The 18,458-nt window shown below is 39.0% G+C and overlaps 1 protein-coding gene across 1 annotated transcript in view; it reads right to left on the bottom strand.

The window, feature by feature from the left end:
* The window catches only part of MRPS35 (mitochondrial ribosomal protein S35), a 53,522-nt gene extending 37,829 nt beyond the window's left edge, over positions 1-15,693 (bottom strand). The window contains exons 1-5 of the mRNA XM_065412696.1: positions 15,527-15,693; positions 13,599-13,651; positions 8,837-9,004; positions 8,240-8,300; positions 6,191-6,330 (exon numbers count right to left, since the gene is read on the bottom strand). Coding sequence (XP_065268768.1) covers positions 6,191-6,330; positions 8,240-8,300; positions 8,837-9,004; positions 13,599-13,651; positions 15,527-15,680 — 576 coding nt within the window. The 5' untranslated portion in view covers positions 15,681-15,693. The remainder of the gene's footprint in view (positions 1-6,190; positions 6,331-8,239; positions 8,301-8,836; positions 9,005-13,598; positions 13,652-15,526) is intronic.
* Positions 15,694-18,458: the final 2,765 nt, after the last annotated feature.

Below are 18,458 nucleotides of genomic sequence, written 5' to 3'. Positions count from 1 at the left end.
GACATCAGTGTCTGCAAGAGTGGGTCTCATGTATGTTCAACACCATTTAAAAATGAAATCTCTTCCAGGCGAATGGCTATACCATCACAGAGCACATTAAAAAAGGTAATGAGTAAATACTTCTACTCTCATGAGATTTTCCACTGGATCGTTATGGTCTACAAAGAGCAGACTGAATGAGATCTTAGAAACCAAAGTTCTAAGTAGTTTAACTTTTCATTAAAGCTTCAACAATAAAAACCCTTCCCTAAGCCACCATTTAAAACAGTTAAGAGAGGATATTTCTACTGCCAGTTTTAACGTGTATTTTTGAATGACCGTCTTCAATTAAGTATTTTGTGGCTAAAATTTTGGCAAACATTCTTTGTCAAATACTTCTTTTAAGACTGGGTCAGTGCTGCAGAAAGCTATATGAACAGATTATGCTATGAACTCTGAAGAGTTTCAGCGACTGGGGGGCAAACAAACAACATGTTAGTCATGATTTTACAGTGCCTATGTATGCTATCTAACTTGCTTTACCAGAACCTCCTGGTATATAGTGAAAACCACCAACACAGATCTCAGGCATTAGCTCTTATTTACCAACAATGCAAAACACTTCCATGGTAACATAGCAGTACTTTTCATACTCTACATTAGTTGTGGGGTATCAGTATCTGTTATACTCGCATGTGCATAGTGTAATTATCCCAAACTCATGACAATAAACACCTTTATAGCATTCTCATATTACTGTGTTCCATAAGCAATATTTAACTGTCTGCTCAGTTTATGTTACAGGAAGTTAAAAAAAAGATTTCATTTTTATTTCTGCTCATCCAGGGCCATGTTACTATGACAGACATTTATGCAGTTAGCTAGTTCAAGCAGGATATTAATTTTACTGTTTCCAACTATCAAATAGACTGCTCCACACTGTTTTATGATAGTTAATGTTTATAAACCATAGTATCATTAATAGTGGATGATGTAAAATGACAGCGGATTATTTTTTCAGTCCTATAACACTAGGTTAGACTAACAGCTGACAAGATTCCTATTTGAGATTAGACCCAAGCAAGTGCATTGGAGGAGGAGGGAATAAAAAATCGGGGGGGGGGGGGGGGATTAAGGTATTAAAGAGCCTCTACAATTTTTTCTTCAAAAACAATACAATTCTGCACTTTTGTTTTATATAAATTTGCACATCACCAACAGAGGTTTCTTTATTCCATGGCACAATGGAGACTGTTGCAGCAAATACCTGCAAACTCATGACAGAATCTCAGTCACTGTTTGACCTAATGTCATCTGCTTTCCACCGTAAAATCTCCCCCCATCCCCCCACCCCCCCACACACACCAGGCAGATTATGTTGTCAGAGGATTAATCAGAGAACACTAAAAACAGAATTTATTAATGAGGTTTGGGGTATGATCATTAGTGCTTGTAAACCCATATGGCTGGCTGTTTCATTTTTACTCTCTTTTTTTTGGTTGAATACTATTAAATATCCACATGCTGCCCTATAAACACCATATCACATGCTAATATCTGAGGACACACACTTCAGCTAGACAGGACTTTACTTAATTGTAAAGTACAAAATTGTTAGTTACTGACAAGTCAAATTCAGTTCCAATTCACAAGTTGCTACATTTGTATCTAATGGGCAGGTAAGGGGGGGAAAAACTGGATAGCTCAGGGAACTAGATAGCTCAGAGGTAAAGTGAACCATTATTCAAAGTTAGCATAATCTGATGGCTCTTCTATAGAATTATACAACTCGGTGGTCTTCTGAAGTTTTTAATGGGACCCATCCTTATCATACAACAGCCACTACAACAGAGCCACTGTTGGGGGGGCTCAGACAAAGGGCTAATATCTCAGCCACAAAGGCGATTCTCAAGATCAGGCTGAAAAATGACAATCTCTGTAGGTCTGTTAATGCAGTGCTCTTCAATAGCACTAAGTTCATTCCCCAAAAATAGAGAGAGTTCATCAAAAGCCATTTTCTGCATTATATTTCACAACCCGAGAACCTCTACATGTTATAATAGATGGTAACTGACAGCATTCTATCAGATCTGCAGCACTACTAAGTATTTGGATTCTGATGTCAACAAAAATAATCCCTGGAAAGAACTGAGATTTAAGGACATTTACATTTCCAAAAATCTAAAGTGTAGCAAAATGCTAAACCTATTATTTAAAAAATAAATAAATAAATAAATAAATAAATAGATTTGATTTTTAAGATTTTGGACTAGAGTGTTTCAATTTCACAATTACCTTGTTTAAAATGCAAGAATAAAAACAGCCCTCCTCCCCCTGCAAAGACATGACCATGAACACTGAGGCTAAGATTTTAAGAATAAAATCAGACCCTGAGAAAACTGTGCATTATTTAGGACTCTGAAGTTTCATATTGCCAACAAGCCACTGGACAACTAAAAGAAAAAAAGAAAAGGGGGGAAAAAAAGGGGGAAAAAAAAAAAAAAACAGTTTTGACAGACTTATGGAGAAACCTGGATCCACAGCAGGAATACTGAGCATCTAACTATTCCTGTAGGAATGACAGCTGCTACCACACCCCGGCCTGTTGCAATGAAGGGTTAGCAGGCACCCACCATCTGGTCTAGACAAACGCATGAAGATAAGGCAGTCCCCAGCCTTCTTCCCACCACGGAAGACTGTTCCTCCCACTTATCAAGGGAGACTGCTTCCGTTGAAGCCCCATTTCTACAAGCAGCAGAGGCTAGCACTACCATTTCTAATAACCCCATTTGCCAGGATTGGCAGTTAATGGGGTTATTAGAAGTGCAATGTTACATAGGCTTGAGTACTGCTAATTTACTACCCGCGTTCATTTCCATTTCCTATGAAACCACTACAGTTTTAAGCTGCACAGAGACATCTGGATCTCCCAAACTGTGGTGAGCAATTTTCACATGGCGATTAGCTTCTGCACTGAAATACTGAGCCCTGCTGTCTTTATGCTCTTGCGTTGCTAGTTACAGACCTCATTCAAAGCCCATTAAAGTCTATGTAACTATTTTGACACTCAAACTCCTACAACACTCTAGCCTCTTAAGGCAGAACTAATGGTATTCAGATAAAACATCTCAATTTAGGTTTCTGTCAATAAGAATTAAAACAAACAAACAAACAAAAAAAACCACACACACACACCAAAAGCTTTCATCACCTCCGGGATCAAGAGATCCCCTTCATTCTTACAACCACTCCCAGACCTCCATATACCTTTCACCGAGACCTACACTCCAACTTCTCAGCTGCTATGTGTCAGCACTCCAAAGTAAGCAGTCACCAGAGCCAGATGCCCAAGTATCAGTCTGCAGGGCAAGCGGCAAAAGCTATCTAACAAATGATGTAATCCCACACACAGGGAGGGAGAAGACAGATGAACGGACAACACTTCTACAGGTACTTCCTTACCATTGAGAATTTCCCTCCATTACCCCCATTAAAGCCCACACATCTCTCATTCAGAGAGAATTCAAGCCAATCCTCATCACCCCAACCATAGGAAATGGAGATACCATGGTTGAGGTAGCCAGGGTCCAATGCCCTTACTACCACTTTCCCAACCCCAAAGCCCCTCCACCCCAAACCCAAAAAGTACACACAAGCCTTTAAGATTCCAAAACCAAATATACCCCTTCTCATGCATCTCAAAGACTTGCCACCCCAAGGGAAGTTAATTTATACTAGAGGCACTGGTCTTGACTCTCCATAGTTAAGCTTGAGTTCCATTTTCCACCACCTCCTTGTTATGTATGAAACACAGTGTATCCTCCCCAACATTACAGCACTTATACTTTGAGTACAGAATGAATAATCAAGTCTGTTAGTTTATAGTTTAAAAATAGGGTCATTCAAGAAACGTAGCATCCCTCTCAGTCTTTTCTTTGTCGGAATAAGACATCCATACAGTTAAACTTATCTGAAATCTTATCTTGCCCATAGCTATAACTAAGGTTGTTATAATTGTATCTAATATTTTTGTAATTATAATAGGCCACAGATAGGGTTGTAACCACCAGTCACCACTGTTCCTGTATTGCTAATTTGCATACAACAATTCTACTCGTTGTAAAGAGTCAGTCATATGAGGGGGACTGGACACGCGTCAAGCGTTCTCACTGGTCGATTACTTAGCCCATCTGTCGCAGCTCTCTAAAAGCTTCCATTTCCACATACTAGCTTGGGCATCAGTGCTAACCTTAAAGCAAAAAGACACTGGGATTGGGTTCTCCCTGTTCCCCTCTCCCCCACTTCCCCACATACCACCTGTCTGATTAATTCAGCCCTCTACACAAGTAGGTAAAATTAACAGCAAATTAAGAGCCAAATTCACCAGTACCCCCAGCTATCTGCTTTGCACAGCTTTGGTGTATTGGAATCTGCCCTCAAACTAAAGTTTTAAAAATTATTTAATGTCAATACTACATCACAAAGTAGTGTTCCCTGTGTTTCTTGTATAGTGTTCATGTATGACATTTTCAATTATAAAGATTCCAAGACAAAAAAATTAAGTTAAAATGCAGTTAAGCTTACAAGTAGATTTCAGTAATTTAAGGAGGGGGGGGGGGAGAATAAACTAACACAACAATGCTTTAATTATCCTAAAACCATTACAAACCCAGGAAATTGAGAGTTAGCAGTTGTACTGCAGAAATCCAAAGATGATATCGTAAGAAATGCACACTTAAGGCATGCAATAAAAACTTAACTCTCCCTTGCATTTGCAACACAAGGGGAAAAATACAAAAAAGTCGAATACATCTTTAAAAATCAATTTAATCTGATCTGGGACCACAAACACTGAAATGCTTTAATCATAATCATATGGTTATTGCAGGATGTCACTACAAGGTAGAGCTAAGGTTATATGCATGCCTTAACTGTGCATCTCTACCTTACATATGAAAAAAAATCCAGAAGTGTTGTAATGCTTTATTTTTGGGATAATAATTACAACACCTCTGGAATATTTTTAATCCCACTCCCACCCCATTATTCACAACCTTAATTCCATTTTAATGTAGTTGTAGGTGTTGGAATATTAACAAAGTCATAACTATATTAGGACCACTGAGATAATAGAACAGTTTTTTAAACACTACTTTTACCCAAAATAAAATAGTAGAGGAAAAAGTAACACTATTTCTGCCACCCTGGCCCCAAGAAGGATTACACTGTTTTCACATCCCTAGGACAAGATACCTGCTTTCCATGGCTTAACTCATAAAACAGAAGAGTTTTGTCTCTGTGAACTCCTGAATATCAAACTCTCAACAGACAGGTGAATTAAAGCTCTCTGATAATGACTCACTTTGCCCTTTCTGTTCTAGCTAAGTAAGCTATCACCCAAATGCTCTAGTCCTCCAGCAAAGCCAGGTATGACTTTATATTCTGCCATTTCTGGGGTAAATATCAGGCAGAATTAAAAATTATATTATCATAGGTCTTCTGTTTTACTATAACTCCTTTCCCCTTTGTAAATCACCTTGAAGACAAAGAATAAAATACCTGAAATGACTGCACTCCTAGGACTAGATTTCTGTTTTTGGGAACAGTTCCAATCCAAGCTTTTGTTACTATCACATTCTAGCAAATTAATAATGAGCATCACGAGTCAGAGCACATTAACCTGATGACATTAGATTAGAAAGCATGAGAGATTAATTAGAAAGCTGTTAAACAGATCCCTATGGCCACAACACAAGTTAACTCATAATAAAGTTTCTCATTATAATAAGTCTTACAGTTATAAATGAAAAAGTGCAAAAGCAATAATGAGTCCTAAAAGATACCAGGCCCACAAAATGCCGGTCATTGGTTAGATATTACTTAAATAAGATTCCTTAGCCCAAGGAATAACAAAGACTTTGACTTTATCAAGCTTGATGGCATTTGTGTTTCTAAAATAAATTCATGTGGCTAATAACTGTATCTCTGTCTGCCTTACAGAACGTTTGAATGGACAGGAAGCATGCCACTTTGGCTTTACTTTAAACTGCTCCTCACTTATATTAGTATGACCTGTATCATATATGAAGGACTTTCCACATGTTGCTCTATATTTAAAGTAATCTACTGCCTTTTATTTGAGGCTCAATTGCAACACTTCTTGAAAGAGCTTGAAAAATGCCTTTGTTGTTTACTTAAATATAGTACTTACTCTTAAAGTCACCACTCTTGCTTTGGGATTACGAACAGATGGCCCTGCTGAAACATAATCTACTGTCTCAATTTCAATAGGAAAATGCTGCTCACATTTCTCATCACTGTCCAATACAGTTGGCCACTCAGTGCAGAAATCTGAGGGATACAAAAGTAAAGTTTTAAAAAAAAATTGTCGCTTACCTGTATTTATAGTTTTAAAGAATTTTTTTGTATATTTATAGGGAAACCATATTCCCTTACGTAATGAAAACAAAGTTGTTATTGGTTTACAAGCACCATCACAACAATATTTCTTCACTTTTGAAATCAGCTCATCAACTTAATGCTGGAAGAACCCTTTCCAGATGTCCAGAAGAAAAGATGGGCTTTGCAGAATACTCTAAAGGCTAATAGCAGAGTTGGGTGGGAAACACTTTTCCCATCTCACAAATATTTGAGAATTTTATTATATTTATATATCTTATATTTGAGAAGTCTTTTCCCCTCCCATCTCAAATCAGGAAAAAAAAAGACAAAATTCTGAAAACATTTGAAAACCAAAAAGCTATTTTTTTTTCCTTTTGGGTCAGCCAAATTGTTTTGTTTCAATAATTTTGAAGCTTTTCTTCAACTTTATTTTGGGGGGGGGGGGGGGGGGGGAAAGACGGGGAAGTTGGAAGATTTGTCAAACCTGACTCTGTTTTGAAGTCTATTTTGGCACATGGACATTTTTCTAAAAAATTCCTGACCAGCTCTAGTTAACAGATCGTGGATCTGTTGCGTTGGGCAGGGGGTGAAAAACAAATTTCAAAATAGAAGACCCCTGAATTTCAAAGTAGAGAATTCCTCTCAGAGAACACACTGCCAGCAGATCCCTCTTCTGTATGGAGGAGGCTCCCGTGTGAAATGTCTTTACTGATCTCAGAGGAATGGAAGAGACAGGTGGATCTCTCAAGTAACCAGGTTTCAAGCTATTTAGGGATCTATAAATTATAACCAACATTTTGAATTCCACCTGGAAACTTACTGGCATACAGTAGAGATTCTATAGCACCAGTAGAATGTGCCCTGGCATGAAACTCCACCTAAGAAGGGGACTGCTACGTTCATCATTAGTTTTAATTTCCAAGCCATTTCAAGTTGTAGAACCAAGCAGAACACATTACAGTAGTTAATTTTGAGAGGACATTGGCATGGATAACTATGGCAAGTTCTTCACTGGAAGAAGATAGGTTGCACTTCTCAAAAGACACAGATGAAAAACACACTCTTGGCCTCCATCACTACCTGGGCATCCAAGAACAACCAAACATCTAATACAACTAAATTGTATTTTCTGCACAATCTCAGCTGGAGAATGTATACAATTTTTCTCAACTCTTCCAGCTGCTTTCCTCAGGCCTTATACTGGTATAGCTAAAATACTACAGTTAAAGCAGTACAACCCCAGGGTGGATGAAATTACACAAGTATAAACGTATAGCAGTATAGCTTCCTCTTCTGAATGGGGTAGAAGCACATTTATACTGATAAATGCATCCAGATTAGGGGTTGTACCAGAAAACCTATATCAGTTTAAAAAAAAAAAAATGCAGTCCTAACCAACAGTTTTACTGGTACAAAACACTATGCACAAACCAGGCCGTAGTTTTCTCTGGACAGAGTCATATCCAAGCCCCATATTCATCAAGACATCAGGTTATCCATTTCCCTACACTAGCTGAGCCTAACAGAAGAGAAAAGCAATCTCACAAGTACATTGAATACATCACAACCCAGAGTAACACATTAAGCCTCCCAGTGGCCTCTTTTCTGGGGGGAAAAAACTGAACTCCCTGAGAGTTGAAGAAACATGAATATATAGACTTATGTGAAATATGATTCCATACCAATCAATGGGACAAAAGAAAAATGGTACTGGACAATATTGAGAAACAAAGCTTGCTGCTTGTCAGATTTCTATGTGGGTCTTCTTATCCTACCACACAGTGGTGTAATTAAATTACTTATTAAAGTGTCTTAAGAATTCCAAGGAGACTGTTTTAAAGAAAGGGCAAAAACTCACCTTTAAGAGCTGTACAGTGTTTCTTAATTGCTGGGGGAGTCAGATGCAAAAAGTTGGGGATCTGAAATAAAATTTGATTATTTTTCAGTAACCTAGTTTGCTTATAAACAAACAAACTGCTGTGTGAACTTAAAATTGAAGGCACTCCCTTGAGCAGACAACTTGCTCAATAAACAAAGTCTGACTACTTATTCTACTTCTTTCACTACTTAATTGTCTTTAGACCAAGTGTGTGATAGGAGATTCAAATGAGAGGATTAAACAAGTGTCTCTTCTCACCTCTGACCCAGCACAAGTCTCATTAATAAGTTATGAGAGCAAGTCACCAAGACCAGACCCTGTACGCATGAAAGTTTAAGGGATCACAGTAAACTGATATTAAAGCTGAACTGAATCTCTTCATCTTCATTCGCTACTTGGGTGCACAGTTGTATTATGTTAAATATATTGTGTGATAAATGGATGAAGTATATATAAATATATCAAGTATGAAGTGCTATCTGGAGAAAACATTTTGATCAAGCCATACTGCAAATCATTGGTCTTTGAGAGTTGGAATAAAACTAAGTTATATAAAGACTATTGTGATGCACCTACCTTTATAAGCTCTAAATTGCCTTCTTTCGGTGGAGGTACTCCTCTCTTTACAGGATAGCCCATTCTGATGGGAAGAGGCACTGAAGAAGGATTAAATGCTGCTGCAGTTGGATAAACATTGCTCCAGTCCTGATCAACAGCCATCTTTTCAGTTCTAGGAGCTTCAGGCTAAAGAAATTAGAAGTGATACAAAATAGGTGGGGGTCAGTTATTGTGAGAGATAAACCAGTAACAGTCAAAGTGAACGGTGTTCTCAGGAATAATTGACTGGCTGGCTATAGTGGATCTTCTTAAGGCCAGTAACTTCAAGGAATGCCTTTTGCTAAGGTCATTATTGAGTTTTAAGAAAAGATACTTTTGTAGTAAGTATTTAATAAATTCCTTTTCAATTGTAGAACATTTATTCTATCATATGAACATCTTATTTTAACCAAACTACATTCACGATGTTCTAGAAAAAACTATGTTCACAACAAGAAAGTCTCTCTCTTTACCCGGAGGTATTTTGTGCGTGCGCGCGTGCCTGCAAGTTTCAAATCTGCAAATGTAAAAAATGAAGATGAGTCAAACCCAAGTTTTAGACCACTATTCTATATCACATTTCTTATTTCATTCTGGGAAAAATTCAAAGGGGACATGCAAAGGAATTTAAAAGAGACTTGTGCCCTTTGTGATTTCTTTATGATGCATAAAGAAAGTGTTTTCCCCTCCCCCCCACTTGTATTCTAGAAGTATCAGGAAAGTTAAGTCTGGTCTTCCATGGTTTTGTTATAAGTTCATAGAGATGACCAAGTAATGTTTAATGTGAGCTCTTAGGGACAGATTTTGAAAGGTATTTAGATGCCTAAAGATGCAGATAAGCACCAAGTGGGACTTTTCAGAGTGCCTAAGCAGGTAAACTAAATTCCAATAGAACAAACAACAAAACAAGAGTAAAAAATTATGGTATTTTGAAAATTTAACTGACGTTCACTTGATTAAAAAAAAACAAAAAAAACCACCCCAACTTTTTTAGCCCATAATATCCCCAACGTGGCTTGGTTTAGAATTTATTATGTATTATTTGTAATGTGGTAGTGCCTTAGGAGTCCCAATCATGAATCAGGACACCCCATTGTGTCAGGTACTGTACAAACACAACAAAGAGACCACCCCTGTCTCAAAGAGCTTACTATTTTACTGGAAATATGAAACATGTGGATACAAACAGAATGAGGAGCATGGGATAACAATGAGAATACTGGTCACCATAAAACCCAGAGGTCACATCTGTGTCAACCTCATGACAGAGAGGAGTTTTAGAAGATTTGAAGGCCAACAATGAAGTGGCTTTGCAAATGTTTACAGGGAGCTCTTTCCATGCACAAAGGGCAGCTTGGAAAAAAGCATGAAGGTACTCGTTTCAAAAATTTAAGTAGAAGTGGGTGATGTAGGCTGGCATAATTGGCAGAGCAGATATGGAACTCTACATCTCAACAGCATAAGAAGTGATAGGTAGGGCAGGAAAAAAGCCCATGAAAAGCCTTAAAAGTGAAGACCAAAAAAATTATGTTTGATGCAGTACAGAAGGGAAGCAAGCAGAAGGACACAAAGAGGGTGATGTGGTAAATCAAGAAAATGATCTTTGCAGCAGTATTTTGAATGGATTATTGAGGCATTGGTCACGATTCCACACAGTTAAGGCTGAGTTTGTCTTTGTTTTGTAAGAAAAATACAATGTATTCTCCCTCAACTTCACACCCTTACTCTTTGAGCATAGAATGAATTATCTGTTAGTTTAGGGATTTTTAAAAGTAATTAAAAACTGGATCATGTAACACAAGCAGGGCCAATGTTACAGAGATAACCTAAGCCATCACCACAGGAATCTACAGATAGTTTTCATTCTACAACTATTAGTTGTAATGATTCAGTGGTATGAGGGAGAATGGACATGTGTCAAACATTCTCACTGGTAGATTGCTTGGCACAACTGTCACTGTTCTTGAAAGGTTTAACAAATTAAATATAGCTTGGGTTTTAGTGCTTGAAAGGCCCCCATGGCACTGATGTTTCATCTCCACTGCGCACAGAAAGTACTGATGAGGGAGCCAAGACAGGGAACTTTTAAAGCACAGCCATACTGGGCCTCGGACTGAGCTCTATCCCACCACTGCACATACCACATATCTTACTAACACAACCCTTTAAACCAATAAGTCAATTGGTTTAGAGCCAGATTTACCAGTGTTTTGGCCACTTTGCACTGCTCTGCTATTACAAAGCAGCTGTAGATTCAGCTTAACTGGTTGCTGTGCTCTGGCTGCTTTGGTGTGGCACTGAATCTGCCCTTAAAAGTGTGCGTGTATATATATATATATATATATATATATATATATATATTTTTATATATGTATATGTTTATATTTTCATTCAAATAATCAGAAATAATGCATTCCCTTTGGATTTCTTGTTGCGTGACCATGTGTTTATTAAAAACAAACAAACAAACCACACACACAGGAGATTCCCAGACAAAAAAGCCCACTCAGACAGAGTTAATGTTGAGAGTATGCATTAGTAGTTTAGTGTCAAAGCCATGATAGTTGATGTAATTATCCTAAAATCAAGTATTGCAAATGCAGAAAACTCAAGAGTCAAGGCCACACTTCAACATATATGGATTTCTTAAGTGTTACCTTAACTCTGAGGACCTGGAGTTGGCAATGTTTGGCTTCAGTACAATTACAACCTCTCTCTACGTCTTTACATCCAGGCTATGTCTAAGTCTTATGGATTCCTTCAGCATAACATCTCTAAGATACATCCCTTCCCATCCATTCACACAGTTAAACCCCCATCCAGGCTCTCATCTTGACTACTGCAACCTTTCTCTCTCTGGCCTTGACAAATGCAATCTTCCCACATTAATGGCCATTCAGAATGCTGCTGCAAATTGTATTTTCCTACCCTGTCACTTTGACCATATCACCCCTCTCCGCATCCCTCCATGGACTGCCTTTTCTATACCGCACCAAACACTTTCAAAGCCCTTTATGGCTTACCCCCACTACCTATTATCGCTCATTCAGGGCTTGTCTCCACTTGCCAGTGGATCGACGTTGCAGCGATCAATCCACCGGTGAAGACCCGTTAAATCGACCACAGATCGCTCTCCCGTCAACGTAGCATAGTGTGGACCCCACGGTAAATAGATCCAAGCTATGTCGACTTGAGTTACCCTACTAACGTAACTGAACTTGTGTAGCTTAGACAGACTTTCCTCCACAGTGCAGACCTGCCCTCAGTGTCCAAAGATCAACTCTTATCTTATAATGGTCCATGATGCCAGCCTCCATTGCCCACTTGCTAAATTTTCAAAGCAAGCACCTAAAATTTCTCTCTCATGCTGCCTTTCATGCTTGGGAGGAACTCTCTATAAGACAGGATGGATAAAAATGTGTGTATGTGTAATATGTAAATAAATCAGATTTTTAAAATTAAACACAAGTTTATTTTTTTTAAATCAGCTTATTTAAAATTACATTTGAAATTATAACAACCTATGTTAAGGCCTAAGTTTATTATAACCTATTAAAATCATTTAATTAAACTAAACATTATGAGGCAGTACATGTTTTCTGCCAAAGTCTTAAAGAAAGTTAAACCACTGCACTGGTGGAAGTCATGGACTAAACTGTAACCAAGAGTTAGTTGAAATGTTAAACCAGTTTTTGACAAAAGTAGCCTCTTTTGCAGATGCAAAAAAAATATTTTCTTCATTTTAGTTTATTCAACTAGTTCTGTTCAATTACTAGTTCATTCAAAGTTAAGAAACCAACTGGAGTTCAAAATGTAGGAAAACTTGTCTTCCTCTTCCAATCTATGCATAAAAACTAAGTGTACAAGGATGAGGTCCACTAGTTCTAAAATTCTGAAGGAAAATGGTGACCAGAAACAATCATTCAATTCACATGTTGTTTAATAAATCAGTTAGTTTTAAATGCAAAACTCATGTTTTGATAAACTTTTTTCTTATGTATCCTGCACATTTCAGGTAGTTTTATTTAACTAAAAAACAATTTTAAAATGCTGTTTTGTGCAATTTTAGTTGATTTTTCAAAAAAAGCTTGACACAAGTCATGAGTAAAAGATTCATCTAGTGAGTAAAAATTAAAATTCTGAATAGATGTAAGCTATGACTACTTAAATAAATGTGTATTGATATGGCATATCCTCCTGGTTAACAAAAAGAAACGCCAAATTTAATTTCAAGGCTATATTTAGTTCCAAGTCAACATGTTTTAATGATTACCAACCAATGAGAATCAATCTTTCTTTAGGAAAAGAACTAAAAAGTACAGATGCAAAACAAGACTAAAAAAACAATTTAAATCTCAGATTCCTGTTTGCTGATTTAAATCGCGATTAAAGCTGGTAATTTAAGTCACTGATTTAAATCAATCCATCCTGCCCTAACATACGCAAAGCCATTTCATTTTTCTCCTTCAAATCTCTCCTTCAAACTCTTTGCCACAATGCCTACAAAAGCCTTGACAACGGGTAGGTTGTTGGTGTGCTGAAACCGCTGCCTATCATGCTGACTAACAGCATCTCATCATTTCTTTGTATTCCCATGACTGTCTGGATCCATCTGTTGTCTTATGGTTGGATTGTAAGCTTCTTGGGACAGGGAGGGTTAATGGACAAATTACTAAAATACGCAGTAAACGCTCTTCAAAGTCTTGCAGATAAGGTAGTTGCAAACATTTTTATTTCTTACCACTCTTTTTTTTCTTGCAATTTGTGATGTCCTGCTTCTTCTCAATGCTGCATCTGCAAGATAAAGCAGTATCTTCAGTAAGACTTAAGCAGCATTGCTTAAAAACTTGCACATTCAACAATTTTTACTTTGCCTCATCATTCCATGGCATCTCAAGACAACAGTAAAACTAAATGGTAAATCCAACCTGCAGAATTAATTGTTATAGTTAGATAAAAAACAGTGACGAGAACTGGCTTTCAGATCAGGACTATTTAAAAAAAAAAAAAAAAAAAAATCACACACACACATAGCTTCCTTCCCACCGCTGGCAAGTGATATCTGTGGAAAAGAGCAACCTAGGCCATCAGTTTCGGCAGAATTGAAGCTCTCCTTTAAAGAGTTAAATTTCTAGCCTTTATGCAGAGCCCATGCATTTGCAGAGATAACCTTTCAAATGTAAATTAATACAGTGCTGTCTTCCAGAGTCTGAGCACAGCTCTAGTGCTTTTGCTGTTGCTGTTCAGGAAAGCTATGAGCAACATAGTAAAATGAACAAGACACTTGAGTTTCATCTCTGGGTTGGCAATTGTGAAACTCTGAAGAATTAGAGAGACAAGATGGGTGAGGTAATATCTTTCACTTGACCAACTTCTGTTGGTGAGAGACAAGCTTACATAGGTCTCTTCCTCGGGTCTGGTGTAAGCTTATCTCTCTCATGAACAGCAGCTGCTCAAGTGAGAGAGATTATTTCACCCACCTTGTGTATCTAATATTCTGAGACCAACATAGCTACAATAACACTGCGTACAACAATCTAAAGAATGTCAGTTTTACACACATACACCCTGTCCCACATCACAGCAATGGGTAGTGGCAAGGAAAGTGGGGAAGGATAGAGGAGTTTTCACTTTGAGCTGCCAGAATGAGGAAGGAGTTTCAAACTTACCAGACACCTACCATCTAGAGGATGACTTCTCAACATGAAACTGACCATGGACCTCACTTGTTAACTTCCTCCCCAGCCCTAACATCTTTCACATTGGTACATTTTCAGAGTCTTGTTTGAACATTTAAATTTAAAAAATGGCAAAAAGGAACACCAACCTCATGTTCCTAAGCTCATATTTCAAGAATACAATTTTTACGAGCTAAAATCAATATAGCAAATAAAATCATACCCTAGTCGTAATTTAGCAGATCTTTAAGCACTCTAACGATGTTAGGACAAATTCAGCCCTGATGTATCACCAATACAATTAATTTCTATCCACTCATGGCAAGACTGAATTAGATCTTGTGACCTGCATCAATCCTTGTAATATGTATCTGATGAACTAGTCTTCTGTACTGCCCACGAAGATCCTGCTCTCCCATCAGTAGATATTTACATGCACAGAAGCTAACACATAGAAAGTTTGTTTCATGAATAGGAAATCTGACCTTATTAACAATTGGTATATCCTGATGACAATTTGTGAAGCAAGAGTGACAAAATATACGGAATGCTCACAGCCAAAGTAGTCAACATCAGAGCAAAGATATGACGACTATAACAAAGTCTACTTCCATAGCTTTGGACAAATTGCAAAAAGATCTTCTTAAGGTTTTTTATTGCTACCCAGCCCTATAGTATTTGAGCACCTGCCAGGTAACATCAATAGCAAGTGTTGATTACCCCCAAACCAAGCATTATAGCCCCAGGGAATTCAGAGGTAATTACCCCACGCTGAAAAGAAAGTCAAATATATTAAAGTATGTTATGCACAAACGTAACTTTATCGTAGTTTACTGCATTTAAGCTTCTTTTTGCATTTATTTTTTTCCTTTCAAAGGACAGAAAGGAACATCCAGCAGAGACGCGTGGAGCTAGAATTCGAATCCCTACAATGGAACCTCTGGGGGTTCAGCGGCCCCGCCCCGAGGCCCTTCCCGGGGGCGGGTCTCACCTTTGCTCTGGCTGGGCCCCCCGCTCCCCACAACCAGGGCGGTGGAATAAGCCGATACCCCGAGGAGCGACCTGGGCCCTGCGGCCAGCGCCCCGCAAAGCCGGGGCAGCATCAGGCGGGCGCAGGAGAAGAGGCAGCCACTGGCGGCCGCCATGTTACTTTGCGGCTCACACACGCGCACTTCAGACGGCTCACGGAAGCCGCTTTAGGCCAAATCGATTAGGCGAAGCATGAGATTCCCCCCGCGCGCGCTCGGTCTGGGGAGGGGGGCGGGGCTTCTCGCGTGAGCCCGCCCGTTTGGCGGCGTGAGGCGCGCGCTGCTCTTGCTTTAGTGGCTGGGGAGCTTGCAGTGCAGCCCGCTAAGACTGCGGCTGCTTCTGTCTGGGAAGCATGCGAGGGAAAATGCGTGTGGGTGTTCTGAGAGGGAGGGAGGAGTGATAAATTCCCAGCAGCAATAATGAATTTTTAATAATAACCCGTGTAGAGCAGAAACCAAACAAATGGTGACTGGTAGCAAAGGATTATCTTAAAAGGAGGATGAAAAGAAAGGGAGGAAGAAGAGCAAAGTGGTGCCTTATTCAGTAAGTGGCAAGCTGCTGCTCTTTCCACACATCATTAAACATACGTAGCAGCACCCCACTGTTGCCCGTCTTCATGCTCTTATCACGACTCTTGCGATTTTTGTTTTTCTTAAAACCCCAACTCCTGCATTCATGTGATTGCGGGAGAATCTCCGCTTTTAGGGTTGTTGTTTTTTTAAAGTAACTTTTTAGGTGACACAGTTGTGTGAGCAAGCTTGAAAACATAGCCCAAGAGTACTCTGAGAGGTTCACAATCCAGATGACAAATAAAAAGTGCCCTCAATGTATTACTTCGAAAACTCATGTTTTGGGGGGTCTTGAACAAGCCTGAACATCAGTGGGTGCACAAGGAATAGAAGGCTTGGCTGCCAGCTGCCTACAGGGTATGGCTCTAATTACACTTGTGTTCATCTATACTCCTACAGATAGTCCCACATATGCAAATCATGAGATTGGCTTTAATGAGATTTAATGAGATTTTTTTAAACTACATTTCACATCCTTTCCTTGCCTTTTGGTTTCTGGGTCTTACGTTGGGTCATGTTTTCAAGCTTTTCTCCACAATCATAAAGATTATAAACTGTGTGTGTGTGTGTGTGTGTGTTGGCGGGGGGAAGGTTGTCCTGAGTGAAAGATGGGGTTCTCACATATTTTCATAACTCAGAAATCTGGAGCTTGAGAACACCAATGACTGAGAGTTAGCAATATTGCAGATATCAAGGAACAGGCATTGTGAAGTCATTGGTTCATTACAACTAGCTAACTGGGGCTCATTTCAAGGCACAGTTTTCTGAGGTCTCTGGTTGTGATGTCAAGACATGAGCTCTGTGACAGCACTCACTACTATTTCTAGCTCACTGAGCTAATCTCAAAGCACAGGTGGTTACTGAAATTATTGGTTTAGTAGCTCAGTTCCTGTAGCTATTATCATATTAAAAACTCGCTGAGCAAAAGACTTCATAGAAACCACGGGGCACAGGGATCCCCTGCTCCAGGATCTACATATTAATTTGCCAAAAAATATCATGTAAAAATGTCACTAATGAAAGCCTGTGTGACACAGGTCATCATAGAATTGTAGAGTTTAAGGCCAGAAGGACCACTAGATCATCTAATCTGACCTCCTGTATATCACAGGTCACCAACACACCCCAGCATCTGTACACTAAATCCAACAACCAAAATGAGACCAAAGTATTACGTCCCAGAGGAGACTAGACTGTTATGTGCCAGAGGCAGAGACTAGGAGGGATCAAAGTGCACCAGTCCTCGAGGCCCCCACAATGGCAAGGAAATGATAAGTGAGATTTCTCAGATGATTCTGGCAAATGACCCACACTCACAAACTCTGCAGAGTAAGGTGAACCCTTCTCCACAACATCACTGCTAATGTGGCCTGGGGAAATTCCTTCCTAACCCCACATATGATGATCAGTTAGACCTTGAGCATGTAAGCAAGAACCAGCCAGCCAAACCCCTGACAGAAAGAATATTTGGTACACTTCAGAGTCCTCACCCACCCTACCCCATGTCCAGCCGTGGCCATCCCTGAGCTTTAGAAAGAGATAAAAAAACCTCCCAGAATTCTTGGGGGGGGGGGGGGGGAGAAATCCCTTCCTGACCACTGCCAGTGGCCGACCGAAACCCTAAAGCATGAGCTTTAGAAACGTAAGACATAAACTGGTAGTAAGCCCCAGCTTTCTCTTAAAACTCCTGACTCTTCACTGGAACCCAAGAAGGATGTGCACATGACTAAATGCAAGAACTCTGGAAATTGTAATGGAGAATAGATTATTAATTATGTGAAACACCTCAGAGAGTTGGGTCATCATAACTCTAATAAGTAGAAAGAGTTGTGCTATCCCTAAAGAAATCAAAAGGTACCAAAACAAAAAATTAACCCTGAATATATTATCTACTGCTAATCAGAAAATTGTAGGCTAAGGATGAAATTCACACCTGTGCAGAAGGCCTGTGCACCAGGTGGGTGTTCAAATCAGAACTAAAGTTTCACCCTAAATTAATCAGAGCCCCATGGGACAACAAAGAGGAGGATGGCTGGATGTTTTTCAACATGTTTCTATCAAAGATAGTCCCCAAAAGTGTCAATTTTTTCTACTGAAAATCTTCAATATGTTTCAGCCAGCTCTATTTCTCATTCTTTGAAAACCCATTCATTCTGCAGGTCTCCGAGTAATCCTGGGCAGGAATCTCTTTGCTTGTTACAGAAGCTGTCAACAACAAATGGAGACTGGTAAGTATTTTCCTTTTATCTTTAATTTCTTTGTTTTATTCTGCTCTAGATTTTTAATGCTTAGATTCAGTTTGTGGTACTTACATATGAACAGCAG

This window comes from Emys orbicularis, chromosome 1 (genome assembly GCF_028017835.1).
Source record: "Emys orbicularis isolate rEmyOrb1 chromosome 1, rEmyOrb1.hap1, whole genome shotgun sequence".
Classification (NCBI taxonomy): Eukaryota; Metazoa; Chordata; order Testudines; family Emydidae; genus Emys; species Emys orbicularis.
The sequence above is the reverse complement of the archived record's forward strand: the minus strand, read 5'-3'. Positions and strand labels throughout refer to the sequence as shown.